The sequence below is a fragment of the Musca domestica genome, unplaced genomic scaffold (assembly GCF_030504385.1).
Source record: "Musca domestica strain aabys unplaced genomic scaffold, Musca_domestica.polishedcontigs.V.1.1 286, whole genome shotgun sequence".
NCBI classification, from domain to species: domain Eukaryota; kingdom Metazoa; phylum Arthropoda; class Insecta; order Diptera; family Muscidae; genus Musca; species Musca domestica.
The window spans coordinates 548,971-565,363 of NW_026712295.1; the positions used below are offsets into that span (position 1 = coordinate 548,971).

At 28.9% G+C, this 16,393-nt stretch overlaps 1 protein-coding gene across 1 annotated transcript in view; it reads right to left on the reverse strand.

Annotated features, from left to right (window-relative positions):
- Nucleotides 1–9,628, reverse strand: part of LOC101900481 (basement membrane-specific heparan sulfate proteoglycan core protein) — a gene marked incomplete at its 5' end in the record, with an annotated part of 223,463 nt that extends 213,835 nt beyond the window's left edge. Inside the window, 4 exon segments of the mRNA XM_059124374.1 lie at nucleotides 5,411–6,367; nucleotides 6,812–6,975; nucleotides 7,039–7,207; nucleotides 9,097–9,628. Of these exon segments, the coding sequence (XP_058980357.1) occupies nucleotides 5,411–6,367; nucleotides 6,812–6,975; nucleotides 7,039–7,207; nucleotides 9,097–9,628 (1,822 nt within the window).
- Between the last annotated feature and the right edge of the window lie 6,765 nt (nucleotides 9,629–16,393).

Here is a 16,393-nt window from a genome sequence, read left to right on the forward strand (position 1 = left end):
GACAGACACAACATAGAGGCACAGTGGGTCCACACAAACAAACAGCAATAAAAAATAAATTTCGTGGGGACCCAAGACGTAGAGACACAGAGAGAATTTTTTTTTAAGTTTCCAAAAAATACGTTAATGAAAATTTTGTGAACTAAACGGATGAGGAGAAATTTTTCAATGAAAATTGGAAAATGCAAATAGTTCAAAAGCCATAGCTGGGTAAAAGAGACGGCAGTGAATGAAATAAATGGCAACTAATTGTGGCAATGGATTTCAATTCATTGATTATGTGGTCGAGAAAAATGCGGTGATGGTGTTCGAATTGAAGTGGGAAATAAATTTTGGTTTTCGGGAAATTTTTTTCCCCGGAATTTTGAAATTTCGTGAAAAATCATGAGTTTATATTTTCTAATTACAAAGTTATGTTAGAAATAAAAATGACAGATGAAATGAGAAAAAGTTAAAAAGTGAGCAATGAAATATATTTAAATTTTATTAGCTATGCAATTTGGAATAATTTTATTTATTTTATTTTTTTTTTAATACCCACAACAGAGTTATGTTAGTAAAAATCTTTTTATAAAACTACGATTAGTTGGGGGGGTCTTACAATGGACCCCCAGGGTTATGAAAAATATTTTTTTTTTCAATATTTTTCGGCAGCAACGAATTTTGAGCTTTATTTTGCAACTTTATCGAGGATATCAAAATGTTGGAACCAAAAAAGGAATTATTTAAGATATAAAGAGGGAAAAACAAATGAGCTCCTAAAAGTATGCACCAAACATGGCCAAATATTAACATTACTTTCATAAGTTTATTTTCTATTGCGCTTTTTTTTTGATAAAATTGATTTAAATATTTTCCGGTTAAATAAGGGAAATACAGTTTTCCTTTCTTTGGTGGCCTATAATGAAATTTGATGAGGAATAATGTTGTCTTTAAGACTTTTTCCAAAAAATGAAGTATAAGGGGAGATTTTGACTTGAATTGAAAATGTGTTAAATTAACAGCAAATTTTTCCCTTGTAGGCCATAAATTTCGAATGTAATTTTCTTAAAAACGGTTGTACCTAGATATTGGGTTGATTCTGAGATTTATTGTGAAATTTTGTGTAGAATATTTCTTCTTTTGATACCTTTTGTCTATAATGGAGTTTTATGATACTTTCAGGGGTTAATTTGAAAAAATCCGAGGAAAATGTATCCAAAAAAATGGAAACTATTTTCACTTTTTTTGCCAAAATTGATTTAAATATTTTAAGGGTAAAATAAGGGAAATGCAGTTTTCTTTGCTTTGGTGACCTATAGTCGAATTTGATGAGTAATATTTTTGTCTTTACGACCTTTTCTAAAAAATGAAGTTTAATGGGAGATTTTCACTTGGCTTGAAAATGTGTTAAATTAACAGCAAATTTTTCGCTTGTAGGCCACATATTTCAAATGTAATTTTCTTAAAAACGATTGCACCTAGAGACATGGTTTATTCTGAGATTAATAGTGAAATTTTCTGCAGAATATTTCTTCTTTTGACAAGTTCTGCCTAAAACGAAATTTTATGCTATGTTGAGGCGTCAACTCGAAAAATAGTCGAGGAAAATTGAGTAAAAAATAAGTTACTATTTTGCTTTTTTTGACAAAATCGATTCAAATATTTTACGGTTATATAATGGAAATCAAGTTCTCCTTTCTTTAGTGACCTTTAGTGAAATTTGATGTAGAATATTTTTGCCTTTAAGGCTTTTCCAAAAAAATGAAGCATAAACGGAGATTTCGGCTTGGATTGAAAATGTGTTAAATTAACAATAAAAAATGGCAAACACATATTTTACAGTTGTAGGACATACAATTCGAATGTAATTTTCCTGAAAACTATTGTACCTAGATATAGGGTTGATTCTGAGATTTATAGTGAAATATTGTGTAGAATATTTCTTCTTCTGACAACTACTGCCTAGAATGAAATTTTATGATACTTTCAGGCGTCAACTCGAAAAAAGTCTGAGGAAAATTGAGTAAAAAAATATGTAACTATTTTGGATTTTTTGACAAAATTGATTTAGATATTTTCCGGTTATATCATAAAAATAAAGATTTCTTTTCTTTGGTGACCTATAGTCGAATTTGATGAGGAATATTTTTGTCTTTAAAACTTTTTCCAAAAAATGAATAATAAAGGGTGATTTTGACTTGGCTTGAAAATGTGATTAATTAAAAAATGGCAAACACATATTTTCCACCTGTAGGACATACAATTCGAATGTAATTTTCCTGAAAACTATTGTACCTAGATATTGGGTTGATTCTGAGATTTATAGTGAAATGTTATGTAGAATAATTCTTCCTTTGACAGCTTCTGAATAAAAGGAAATTTTATGTTACTTTCAGGCATCAACTCGAAAAAAGGCAGAGAAAAATTATCAAAAAAAAAAAAAATTGGAAATATTTTTGCAATTTTTGACAAAATTGATTTAGATATTTTCCGGCTGTATCATAAAAATAAAGATTTCTTTTCTTTGGCGACCTATAGTCGAATTTGATGAGGAACAATTTTGTCTTAAAGACTTTTACCAGAAAATGAAGTATAGAGGGAGATTTTGACTTGGCTTGAAAATGTGTTTAATTTACAGTAAAAAACGGCAAACACATATTTTTCCCTTGTGGTACATAAATTTCGAATGTAATTTTCTTAAAAACTATTGTATCTAGATACATAGTTTATTCTGAGATTTCTATTGAAATTTTGTCTAGAATATTTCTTTCTTTGACAACTTCTGCCTAAAACGCCAACTTCTGCCTATGTCACTTTCAGGCCACAAGTGGGAAAAAGGCCGAGGAAAAAATTTTAACAAAATTTAATTTTTCTGCTTTTTTTCTTTTGCCAAAATTGATTTCAATATTTTTTCCGGTTATAAAAGGAATGTAGAGGTTTCTTTTCTTAGGTGACCTACAGTGAAATTTGATGAGGAGTATTTTTGCCTTTGAGATTTTTCCCAAAAAATGAAGTTCAATGGGTGATTTTGACTTGGTTTGAAAATGTGTTAAATTAACAGCAAAAAATCGGCAAATTCATAATTTTTCACTTGTAGGTCATACAATTCGAATGTAATTTTCCTGATAACTATTGTACCTAGATATAGGGTTAATTCTGAGATTTATGGTGAAATTTTGTGTAGAATAATTCTTCCTTTGACAGCTTCTGCCTAAAATGAAATTTGATGTTACTTTCAGGCATCAACTCGGAAAAAGGCCGAGGGAAAATTGATAAAAAAATAAAAAGTAATTTCGGTTTCTTTTGGCAAAATTGATGTAAATATTTTCCGAATATATATGGGAAATAAAGGTTCCTCTTCTATGGCGACCTTTATTGAAATTTGATAGGGATTATTTTTGTCTTTGACGTCAGCTTACTAAAATGATGCTTTGTACGAGGCGTGGGAACGAACGATTAACCATATTTTGAAAAAAGTTCGAAAAATACCCCTTTGGTGACTCGCTTGAGGGTTAAAGTTTTTGACAAAAATATTCCACATATTGTTATCTTTAACATTGCCAAAGACACTATAAACCTAAAGTTAACAGATACCAAGAAATCTGAAGGCGAAATTTCCAAAAAAAAAAAAAAAATGGAAGAAGGGGGCATTTATTACTTCGTAGACTTTCAAAACTCCTATGCACCTGTTTTCTTTTTAGGCTCTACTTTCATAATCTGCTGTCATTTCCCTGTGATAATTAGAAAAATGATTTTTGGTGCACGGTGTAATAAAGGTGGTTTTTGTAAATAAAAATTAATTTTTTTTAATATTCTCTTCAAAGGATAATATTAAACGTGGATTTTAAAAAATATTTTTTTAAAAGAATAATATTTAAAGTGGATTCTTAAAAATATTTTTTTTCAAAGTTCAATATTGAATGTGAATTTTTAAAAATATTTTTTTCAAGCATCAATATTAAACGTGGATTTTTTAAAATATTTTTTTCAAAGATCAAATTGAACGTGGATTTTTAAAAATATTTTTCCAATGAATAATATTGAACGTGGATTTTTAAAAATATTTTTTTTCAAAGTTCAATATTGAATGTGGATTTTTAAAAATATTTTTTTCAAAGTTCAATATTGAATTTTTAAAAATATTTTATTTCAAAGATCAATATTGAACGTGGATTTTAAAAAATATTTTTTTCAAAGAATAATATTGAACGTGGATTTTTAAAAATATTTTTTTTCAAAGAATAATAGTGAACGCGGATTTTTAAAAATATTTTTTTCAAAGAATAATAGTGAACGTGGAGTTTTAAAAATATTTTTTTTCAAATATCAATATTGAATTTGGATTTTTAAAAATATTTTTTCAAAGATCAATATTGAACGTGGATTTTTAAAAAAAAAATTTCAAAGATCAATATTGAACGTGGATTTTTAAAAATATTTTTTTCAAAGAATAATATTGAATGGGGATTTTTAAAAGTATTTTTTTTTCAAAGATGAACAAAAATCTTGGATTTTTAAAAATATTTTTTTCAATATTGAACGTGGATTTTTAAAAATATTTTTTTCAAAGATCAATATTGAACGTGAATTTTTAAAAATATTTTTTTAAAGGATAATATTGAACGGGGATTTTTAAAAATATTTTATTTTGAAGGTCAATATTTAACATGGATTTTTAAAAATATTTTTTGAAAATATCAATATTGATGGTGGATTTTTAAAAATATTTTTTTAAAAGAATAATATTGAACGTGGATTTTAAAAAATATTTTTTTCAAAGAATAATATTGAACCTAAATTTTTTAAAATATTTTTTTTCAAAGAATAATATTGAACGTGAATTTTAAAAAATATTTTTTTTTCAAAGATCAATATTGAAAAAGGGGTTTTAAAAATATTTTTTTCAAAGTTCAAGATTGAACGGGGATTTTTAAAAATATTTTTTTCGAACATTAATATTGAAGGTGGATTTTAAAAAATATTTTTTTCAAAGAATAATATTGAACATGTATTTTAAAAAAATATCTTTTTCAATGAATAATATTGAACTTGGATTTTTAAAAATATTTTTTTTAAAAATCATTTTTTAATATTTATTTTTTTACTTTTATTTATTTATTATATTTTTTATTTTATTTTTTATTTATTTATTTATTTTATTTTTTATTTATTTATTTATTTATTTATTTATTTTTTTTTTTTTGAAAAAAAAAATCCAACAAAAACAGTCCTACCTCATTTTGATATCCTCGTTAAAGTTACAAATCTAAGCCACATTATTTTAGTAAATAAAATTTTTTTTTGTTTTTTTTTTTAAAGCCTTTTAAATTTTTGTGTGATTTGTTATGTGAGGTTATGTTTGAGTGCATGTGTGTGTGTGTGTGTGTGTAGTGTATAGTGTACTGTAAGCATGAGTGAGAGTGTGTACCTTTGTTGACATTTGGCCATGAACCCCAGTTATCCTCATCCTCATTGGTGCTCTCTTCGATTTCTTCCTCTTCACGTTCCAACACCACCTTGCACATATCGGGCTCTTCGTCGCTCTCGTCCAGGCAATCGACATAGTTGTTGCAACGTTTGTAGCATGGAATCACATCACCGTTGGCGCATTGGAAATCACCATCGGGATTTTGATCACAGTCGTATACCATAATATTGGGACGAGGAGCTTCGTGTTCTTGTTCGGTTTCTTCTTCGCCTTCTTCTTCAGGTTCTTCGTGGGTATTGCCATGGGCATAGGGATCATGGGCATAGGGATCGTAGGCATTGTTGTTGCTGTTGTCCTCATAGCCATTGTTGTTGTTGTTGCTGTCGTAGGCATTGCTTTCAGTGTTGCCATGGCCATAGGGATCATAGGCATTGTGGTCTTCAGTGTGACCCTGGGCATAAGGATCATTGGGATCATAGGCATTGTTAGTGTCATAGGCATTGTGGTTGTTGGTGTCTTCAGTGTGACCCTGGGCATAAGGATCATTGGGATCATAGGCATTGTTGTTGTCATAGCCATTGTTGTTGTTGTTGTCTTCAGTGCTGCCATGACCATAAGGATCATAGGCATTATTGTTGCCATAAACATCATAGCCATTGTTGTTGTTGTTGTTATCATCATAACCATGGTTGTTGTTGTTGTCGTTATCATAGGCATTGGTACTGTCATAGGCATTGGTGTGGCCATCCTCATGACCATGTCCTGCATTTTCCTGATCATAATAGCCATGGCCATTATCCTGATTATTGGCATCATAGCCATGTCCTTGATCGTAGTAACCATTGTTGTTGCTATCATGGCCACCATAGGCACCAGCACCTGCACCACCACCATTATTATGAGCTTGAGCATCATGGCCAGACTCGGTGACATCGACGAAATCATGATTTTGCAAATCTAAGGGGGGTTTTTGGAATGTGTTTTGTTGTTGTTGTTTTTGGTTTTGAAGCGTGAAGGATTTGAGAGAGAAAATGTGTATTTAGCAATGTGGATGGGTTGTGTTTTATGTTTTGGGTATTTTTTTTCGGAATTGAAAGACAATATATTTATAATACAAATGTTTTTTTTTTTTTTTTGATTTTGAAAAATTTATGGAAATTGAAAATCTGCAACAAACTACACCCAAAATGATTTCTAATTTTTTTCCAGACTAAAAAGGACTCACAGAATATTTTTATTTTCACTCAAAGGATTTTACTATCCTTTCTTTGGAATAACAGAAAACTAAATTTAGATTTTAAAAATTTCTACGTTTTTTTTTCAAAAGGACATTTTCAGGACCTTTACAAACATTTTTTTTGAAGATTTTCTATTTTTGCCAATTGGCCAAAGGCCACTTACCTCTCACACGTCTGAAATAGAACTGGTCATCGGCTTCCATGCCCAAATCGGCCATTTTGCGATAGGACGTCAATTGATGTTGCACCCGCTGGGCAAAGCTGCCGAATTTCTCGGGCAAGTCCATTTGGATGGTACAGTGCATGCGATAGTAGTCATCGGTACGTCTGGTAAAGAGATTTTTTTTTCGAATATTCTTTTCTTCAACCATTAACAACCATTTTACTCACTTGGCATTCATAAGGGCCACATGCAGGGCAAACTCTTCATAGCCGTATTCGTCATCGAACCACTCAACAAAGGCCGCTTCGATTTGGGACTGCAAAGTGGCAAATTCATCGCTGGTCTTATCCTCATAGGCATCATCCCAGGGTAGGTTGACAACAACGTAGGCCTCCCCTGGAGAAGGGAAAAATTAGTAGAATATATAAAGAAAAAACAACAAAGATGAGAATTTTTCTCTGCTGCAGAGGAATTTTTTTCTATAGAAAAAAAACTTCCTCTGTTGCAGAGGATTTTTTTTTATAGAAAAACATCTTTCTCTGCTGCAGAGGATTTTTTTCTATAGAAAAAAAATCGTTCTCTGCCGCAGAGGAAATTTTTTCTTTAGAAAAAAGTCTTTCTCTGCGGAAGAGAAATTTTTTTCTTCAGAAAAAAGTCTTTCTCTGCGGAAGAGAAATTTTTTTCTTCAGAAAAAAGTATTTCTCTGCGGAAGAGAAATTTTTTTCTATAGAAAAAAAATTTTCTCTGCTGCAGAGGAATTTTTTTCTAAAGAAAAAAAATTTTCTCTGCTGCAGAGGAATTTTTTTCTATAGAAAAAAATCGTTCTCTGCTGCAGAGGAATTTTTTTCTCTGCTGCAGAGAAATTTTTTTCTATAGAAAAAAAAATCGTTCTCTGCTGCAGAGAAATTTTTTTCTATAGAAAAAAAATCGTTCTCTGCTGCAGAGAAATTTTTTTCTATAGAAAAAAAATCGTTCTCTGCTGCAGAGAATTTTTTTCTATAGAAAAAAAAATCGTTCTCTGCTGCAGAGAAATTTTTTTCTATAGAAAAAAATCGTTCTCTGCTGCAGAGAAATTTTTTCTATAGAAAAAAATCGTTCTCTGCTGCAGAGAAATTTTTTTCTATAGAAAAAATCGTTCTCTGCTGCAGAGAAATATTTTTCTATAGAAAAAATCGTTCTCTGGTGCAGAGGAATTTTTTTCTATAGGAAAAAGTCTTTCTCTGCCGCAGAGGAATTTTTTTCCTATAGGAAAAAATCGTTCACTGCTGCAGAGAAATTTTTTTCTATAAAAAAAAAAATCGTTCTCTGCTGCAGAGAAATTTTTTTCTATAGAAAAAAAAATCGTTCTCTGCTGCAGAGAAATTTTTTTCTATAGAAAAAAAATCGTTCTCTGCTGCAGAGAAATTTTTTTCTATAGAAAAAAAATCGTTCTCTGCTGCAGAGAATTTTTTTCTATAGAAAAAAAAATCGTTCTCTGCTGCAGAGAAATTTTTTTCTATAGAAAAAAATCGTTCTCTGCTGCAGAGAAATTTTTTTCTGTAGAAAAAAATCGTTCTCTGCTGCAGAGGAATTTTTTTCTATAGAAAATTTTTTTTCTCTGCTGCAGAGGAATTTTTTCTATAGAAAATTTTTTTCTCTGCTGCAGAGGAATTTTTTCTATAGAAATTTTTTTTCTCTGCTGCAGAAGAATTTTTTTCTATAGGAAAAAGGTTCCTCTTCTGCAGAGGAATTTTTTTCTATAGGAAAAAGGTTCCTCTGCTGCAGAGGATTTTTTTTTCTAAAGGAAAAAGTCTTCCTCTGCTGCAGAGGATTTTTTTCTATAGGAAAAAGTCTTCCTCTGCCGCAGAGGAGAGGATTTTTTTTTCTATAGAAAAAAAAATCGTTCTCTGCTGCAGAGGAATTTTTTTCTATAGGAAAAAGTCTTCCTCTGCCGCAGAGGAATTTTTTTCTATAGGAAAAAGTCTTCCTCTGCCGCAGAGGAATTTTTTTTTTCTATAGAAAAAAATCGTTCTCTGCCGCAGGGGAATTTTTTTCTATAGAAAAAAATCGTTCTCAGTTGAAGAGGAATTTTTTTTCTATAGAAAAAAATCGTTCTCAGCTGCAAAAAAATTCTTTTTTCTACAGAAAAAAATCGTTCTCTGCTGCAGAGGAATTTTTTCCTATAGAAAAAAATCGTTCTTTGCTGCAGAGAAAATTTTTTTCTATCGAAAAAAGTCTTTCTCTGCTACAGAGGATTTTTTCTATTTTTTCAAAATTTTTGGAATTTTTTCCTTTTTTTCACTTACACAAATCAGTTTCACCAAAATCATCAATGGGCGCATCTTCATCATCACCATTGCCGAAGCCGGAACCCTCATTCTCATCGCCGAACAATTGACGTTTCTTGTGGCGGTTCAAGGCTTGCAATTTGTGATTTCTCTTTGGTTTCGTTTGGAGTTTAGCACCATTGGACTGTTTGGTATGACCATTTTGTTGGGCTTTCTTGTGGCCCTCGGCATGAGTCTTTTTACCTCCAGCAGCAGCAGCACCGGCAGCTTGATTACGTTCCGAACGTTTTTTGTGATGTTTGCGTACCTTGTTGCCACCGGCAGCGGCTTGTTTGTTCTCAGCACCGAACAAACGTCCCAACTCACGGCGAACACGTTTAACGCTCTGCACCAGCCAACTGCCTTCGCTGTTGGCCTCGGCCTCATCTACCGGCTGGAGTTCATCCTCGATGAAGGCTTGCTCTTCCAGGTCGCGGGAACTGCGCAATTTTGAATCGTCGATTTGATCAATGTCGAAGGTGTCATCAAAGGATAAGTCGTTTTGTAATTCCTGGGAGAAGAGAGAGAGAGAAAAGGGAAAATATTAAAATCAGAAAAAGAAATTTTGAAAAATAAAATTGAAAATATTTTCTTGGAGGTTGGCCCCACTCAAGTGTCAAGTGTTGCCAACACTACTTTAATACTTCTTGAATGGGGTTGTGTCTCTGCTAAATATGTTGAATTTGCTGAAATGTGGCTTTACTAGTTTGTGGAGAGAATGTGAGTTATTTGGGAGAGTTTTGTGTAGACCTTTGTTGCAAAAAATATATATTTTGTTTATATTGCTAGGTTGCTTTGGAGCCTTTAAATATTCAGAGAGGACAACTTTCAGCGATTTTTTCCATTTCACCAGGAAATTTATTTTTTTAAAATTTAAAAAAAAAATATTTTTAAATTTAAAAAAAAATATTTTTAAATTTAAAAAAAAATATTTTTAAATTCAAATAATTTTATTTTTATATTTTCCTCCCCACAAAATGAACTCGATACCCCTTCAACCAAATATTCCCATTTGGTTTTGAAACCATTTAAATGGTTTCCAAAGAAAGTTTTCATGGCATACATGTAAACAATCGAACTCTTTTGCCCACACCACAGACCATGGCCTGCTGGCCCTACAGGGCAACCTGCATGGGAAAATTGTGTTGTTGGAAATGGATACAATATTATTTGTTGGTAAACTTTTTCATATCCTCAGACAATGCAAAAGCTACTCGTGTGTCCCACAAAAACAAAAAAATGCGCAACAGAACAAGAAGCTGCTTGGAACAATAAAACTGACAGACTTCAATTAGTCTGAACCGCCAGTGACGGAAATGGAAGACAGGTGAAAAACTAAATAAATTAATATAACTAAAAAGGCAATGGTAAAAGAATAAATGATTTTCTTTGAAAGAGAGGTGGAACATTTCCTTTTAGAAAAAGGAAGGAAAATGGTTTTGAAAAAAAAATATGTTTTTAAAAAATCCACGTACATTTGGACTCAAATATTTCTAAAATATTTCTAAAAAAATCAACAATTTTTGGGACCAAAACAAAATATATTAAAAATACCCACTATTTTTAAAAAGAAGCTTTAAAAATATTTTTAAGAAATCCACGTTTATTAAAAAGGCTTTAAAAATATTTTTTTGTACATCTACGTTTATTAAAAAAGAATTTAAAAATATTTTTAAAAGCCTTTTATTAATAAAAAGTCTTTAAAATATTTTTAAAAAATCCACTTTTATTAAAAAATATTTCTTAAAAAAGACTAACTTTCTTAAATCAACTTTTATAAAAACAGACTTTAAAAAATATTTTTAAAAATGCTTTTTATTAAGAAAAAGTCTTTAAAAAATATTTAAAAAATCGACTTTTATTAAAAAATATTTTTTAAAAAAGACTAATTTTTCCTAAATCCTCTTTTATAAAAAAAGACTTTAAAAAATATTTTTAAAAAATATTTTAAAAAGCCCACTATTTTTAAAAAGCGACTTTAAAAAATATTTAAAAAAAATCCACGTTTATTAAAAAGGCTTTAAAAATATATTTTATTTAAAAGGCTTTGGAAATATTTTTTTGTAAATTTACGTTTGTTAAAAAAGACTTATTATATTTTTAAAAAAGCCTTTTATTAATAAAAAGTATTTAAAAAATATTTTTAAAAAATCCACATTTATAAAAAATAATTTTTAAAAAAGACTAATTTTTTTAATCCACATTTATAAAAAAAGATTTTAAGAAAATATTTTAAAAAGCCCACTATTTTTAAAAAGAGATTTAAAAAATATTTTTAAAAAAATCCACGTTTATTAAAAAGGCTTTAACAAATATCTTTTTTTAAAAAAGGCTTTGAAAATATTTTTTGTACATCTACGTTTATTAAAAAAAAAAACTTTAAAAATATTTTTAAAAAAGCGTTTTTTTTTTTTAAAACCTTTAAAAATATTTTTAAAAAATCCACTTTTATTAAAAAACAATTTTTAAAAGAGACTAATTTTTCTTAAATACTCTTTTATAAAAAAAAACTTTAAAAAATTTTTTTAAAAAGAGACTTTTAAAAATATTTTTAAAAAGGCTTTAAAAATATTTTTATTAAAAAGAGCTTTGAAAATATTTTTTTGTAAATCTACGTTTTTTTAAAAAAGACTTTAAAAATTTTTTTAAAAAAGCCTTTTATTAATAAAAAGTCTTTAAAAAATCCACTTTTAAAAAAGACTTTTAAAAAAGTCTTTATAAAAAATAAAAAAATTAAAAATTTTTTTAAAAAATACTTTTTAAAAAGACTTTTATAAAAAATAACTTTTTTTAAAAGAAGATTTTACAAAATACTTTTAAGAAAAATTTTTATTAAAAATGACTTAAAAAAAGATTTTAAAAAACCCACGTTTATTAAAAAAGACTTGAAAACATATTTTGAAAAATCCACATTTATTGAGACTCCAAAACATATTTTTATTTAAAAAAAAATATTATTAAAAAATCCACGTTTACTGGTACTGCATAAAAATATTCCTACAAAAATATGTCTAAAACTCTATTAAAGATATTTAAAAAATAATTTCTAAAATAAAATTATTTTTAAAAAATCCACGTTTGTTGTGACTCCAAAAAAATATTTTTTAAAAAAGACTATTTTTATAAAGAGACTTTAAAAAATATTTTTAAAAAATCCACGTTTGTTGTGACTCCAAAAAAAAATTTTTTAAAAAAGACTATTTTTAAAAAGAGACTTTAAAAAATATTTTTAAAAAATCCACGTTTGTTGTGACTCCAAAAAAAATATTTTTTAAAAAAGACTATTTTTAAAAAGAGACTTTAAAAAATATTTTTAAAAAATCCACGTTTATTTTAAAAAGCATTTAAAATATCTTTTATTAAAAAAGGCTTTGAAAATATTTTTTTGTAAATCGACGTTTATTAAAAAAGACTTTAAAAATATTTTTAAAAAAGCCTTTTTTAAAAAAATCCACTTTTATAAAAGAAGACTTTAAAAATTATTTAAAAAAAGACGTATATTAAAAGAAATCTTTAAATAATATTTTTAAAACAGACTTTCATTAAAAAGACTTTTAATAAAAAAGACTAACAAAATATTTTAAAAAATCCACGTTTATTAAAAAAAGATTTTCAAAAAAACATTTTTTTTAAAACCTTTTATTAAAAGAGGCTTTAAAAATAATTTTAAAAATCCACGTTTATTAAAAGAGGCTTTAAAAATAATTTTAAAAATCCACGTTTGTTAAAAGAAGACTTTAAAAATATTTTTAAAAAATAATTTTATTATAAGAAGACTATACAAAATATTAAAAAAAAGACTTTTATTAAAAGAATCCTTTACAAAATATTTTTAAAAAGACTTTTATTAAATTGAGGTTTTAAAAAATTCACGTTTGCTGAAAAATATTTTAAAAAATCCACATTCATTAAAAAAGAACCTTAAAAATGGGACTCCATAAAAATATATTTTAAAATAATATTATTTTTGAAGTATAAACTTCATAAAATTATTCTTAAAAAAAATATTTCTAAAAAAATAATTTAAAGAAAAATCTACGTTTACTGGGACCCCATAAAAAATGTTATTTAAAAAACTCCATAAAATTATTCTTAAAAAAATATTTCTAAAAAATATTGTTTAAAAAAAAATCCACGTTTACTGGATATTTAAAAAAATATTATTTAAAAAACTCCATAAAATTATTCTTAAAAAATATTTCTAAAAAAATATTATTTAAAAAATCCACGTTTATTGGGACTCCATAAAAAATATATATATATTTTAAAAAGATATTTCTAAAAAATGTTTTTTTTTAAATCCACGATTGAAAACATTTTCTTAAAAAATCCAGGATTATTGGTCAATTGGTATTGGTATTCTTGCTGGTCTCTAAAAAAAAAATTCTTAAAAAAATCAATGATTATTGGTGCGTTAACCCTAGAAAAAAATACTCTTAAAAAATCCCGGGTTATTGGTCGTTTGGTCTTTGAAAGGAATATTCCTCAAAATCCACGATTGTTTGTCTGTAGGTCCTTGAAAAAATATTCTTAAAAAAATTAGGATTATTTATCCTTGAAAAAATATTCTTAAAAAATCCCCTTTTGTTGGCCTGATGGTCCATGAAAAAATATTCTTAGAAAACCCAGGATTATTGGTCTATTGGTCCTTGAAAAAATATTCTTAAAAAATCCAGGATCGAAAAGAACATTCCTTAAAAATCAACGATTGTTGGTATATAGGTCCTTAAACAAATATTCTTAAAAAATTCAAGATTATTGCTCTATGGGTCCTTGAAAAAATATTCCTAAAAAACATTCATTGGCTTGTTGGTCCCTGAAAAAAATATTCTTAAAAAATCCATGAGTATTGGTCTGTTGGTACTCGAAAAGAATATTCCTTAAAAATCCACGATTGTTAGTCTATAGGTCCTTGAAAAAAAAATATTCTTTAAAAATTCACGATTGTTGGTCTATGGGTCCTTGAAAAGAATATTCCTTAAAAATCCACGATTATTGGTCTGTGGGTCCTTCAAAAAAATTTTTTTTAAATCCACGATTGTTGGTCTAAAGGTCCTTGAAAAAATATTTTTAAAAAATTCCACAATTATAGGTCTGTTGGTCCTTGAAAAAATACTCTGATGGCCCATTGGTCTGATTGGTCTGATATTCTCTAAAAATCGTCGCTTGTTTTTCATCACACTTATTGATCCTTAATTTTCTGTATAATAGCCTAAGCCTCCTTTTAACCTACATTGCTACGCAAGTTTTCACAATCTTCACAAAATTTGTTCCCTTCATTGAAAAAAAATCGCTGTGTCTGCAATTCCTCATATAATGACCCTTATCAGTTCCACTTTTTTTTTTTGGAGTGCTCTGAAGTAGTGCAACCGTTTTGATAACTCACAGCCTTTACTTTCTATTCGGCAGTATCTGGAATGGAAGTGAATTAGAAAATCCCATCATAAACCTAATTTGATTTATCAGACCTCTCATCCCCACACCCCACTCCTACACTCCCAGCTGCAACGACTTCGTCACATTTAGACATTTGGAGTGGGGGTGGTGTTGGGGGTCTGATTAATAATTTGTATCGATAAGAGTTTGAAATGCATTAATGGTATGTGGACACTTTTAATCGTTTTCAATTTGACCTAGTTTCTTTTTTTTTCCTGCCCCCCACCTCCACCACCACTAATTTTGAGAGTCTTGTTGCTATTATTATTTTTATTTGTTTGTAGAACAAATAATCAATGATAAGTTTTTTTTTTTTTTTGTATGTCGAACAACCGACAAAGTTGCAGTGGGAAATGAAAAATGCATTCAATTGTTATCGCCAAATGTGATTACCAAACGTTCGGGGATCGGAAACTATCTTTGGAAAGAGAGAGAGAGAGAATTGTGACACATTTTTTTTTTTTTTGGTTTTTGAGAAGGAAGATAAAGCTTTTTATTGTTTTCCTCCAGCCACAATGGGGGACTGTGAGTGATTGTAGGTCGTGTGAAATGGTAGGCTTCCTCCAGCCCTTTTTTTATGTCAAAGGTCCAGAGATAAAAAAACACTTTGTGAATGGATGCAGGGTCTCTTTGAAAGACAAGGTTCCCAGGCTTTGGATTTCCATTGACACTTGTGGAACAAAGGCCTCCTCTAGCATAAGTCTTTTGTGTGTGATGCCTCTGAATGTGTGCTAATTTCGGAAATTTACAAAGTGGATGGAAAATATGCATACAGGGTGAGATAAAAAAAACTGCAACAAAGTCAAACGCCATCATTTTTACATTTTTAAATTTTATTGAATGAAAGCAAAAAATGTAGGAAATAGCATCAAATTTTAGAAGACGTTTAGATTTGTTCGAATTGGTCATTATGGCCTACAAACGGCTGTCACATGTTGCCCGAATGTTGCTCTGTGGTATTTTGGCCCATTCCCGGCGAAACGCTTGCTTGAGGTGAAAAAAACTCCAGACACAAAAGTCCAACGGATTGATATCCGGAGATTTTAGTGGCCATTATGCACTCGAAATGAAGCAAGGAACCTCATTTTATAACAATTCTTGTGGGTGGTGCGTGCTAAGTCCTGTTGGAATGTCCAAGGTCTGCGGCCAAAATGTTTGCGTGCCCAAGGCTTTAATACACCCTCCAGAATATTTTCGCGATAATATTCGGCATTTTTTAAATTTTTTTTTATTTTTTTATGAGCCACCAGTGGAGGTGGTTTTTTTTTTAAATAGGCCACAAAAAAGTATTTTTTTTAATTTTTAAAAATAATTTTTAAGAGTATATTAATAGTGTTTTTTTTTAATTTTTTTTTTGAAATATTTTTATTAAATATGAATCATCAAAAAAAAAAAAAAAAAAAAAAAAAAAAACTCCACCCTTACCCGTGAGTTTAAAATATTTTTAAACACCCTTTCCCCACCTCTATCAACCACTTTTCAACATTGGAGGTGTAATGGAAAATATTGCCTCAATTGCTCACCCATGTCCCATACAAGTTTCCCCCTCCCTCCCCCTCACAAAAAAAAAAAAAATTCAAAAAGACAATGACAGATATACTCCCAGCCATGAACCTTTTGTTCTTGTTGTTGTCAACCAAAAGATGGAAAGAAGATGTTCAAATGTTATTGATCTGTTTGTTGTTGTTTTCATGTTTTTCGTTTTGATTTGGGGGTCTGGCAATGTTCGCTGTAATGAGGATGATTTTTCCCTTTTATTTTTCACCGTCTGATTATTTGTCTGGTTGTTCGTTTGTTTGTTTGTCCATAATTGTTGTCGTCTCGTGTCTTTGTACATGTA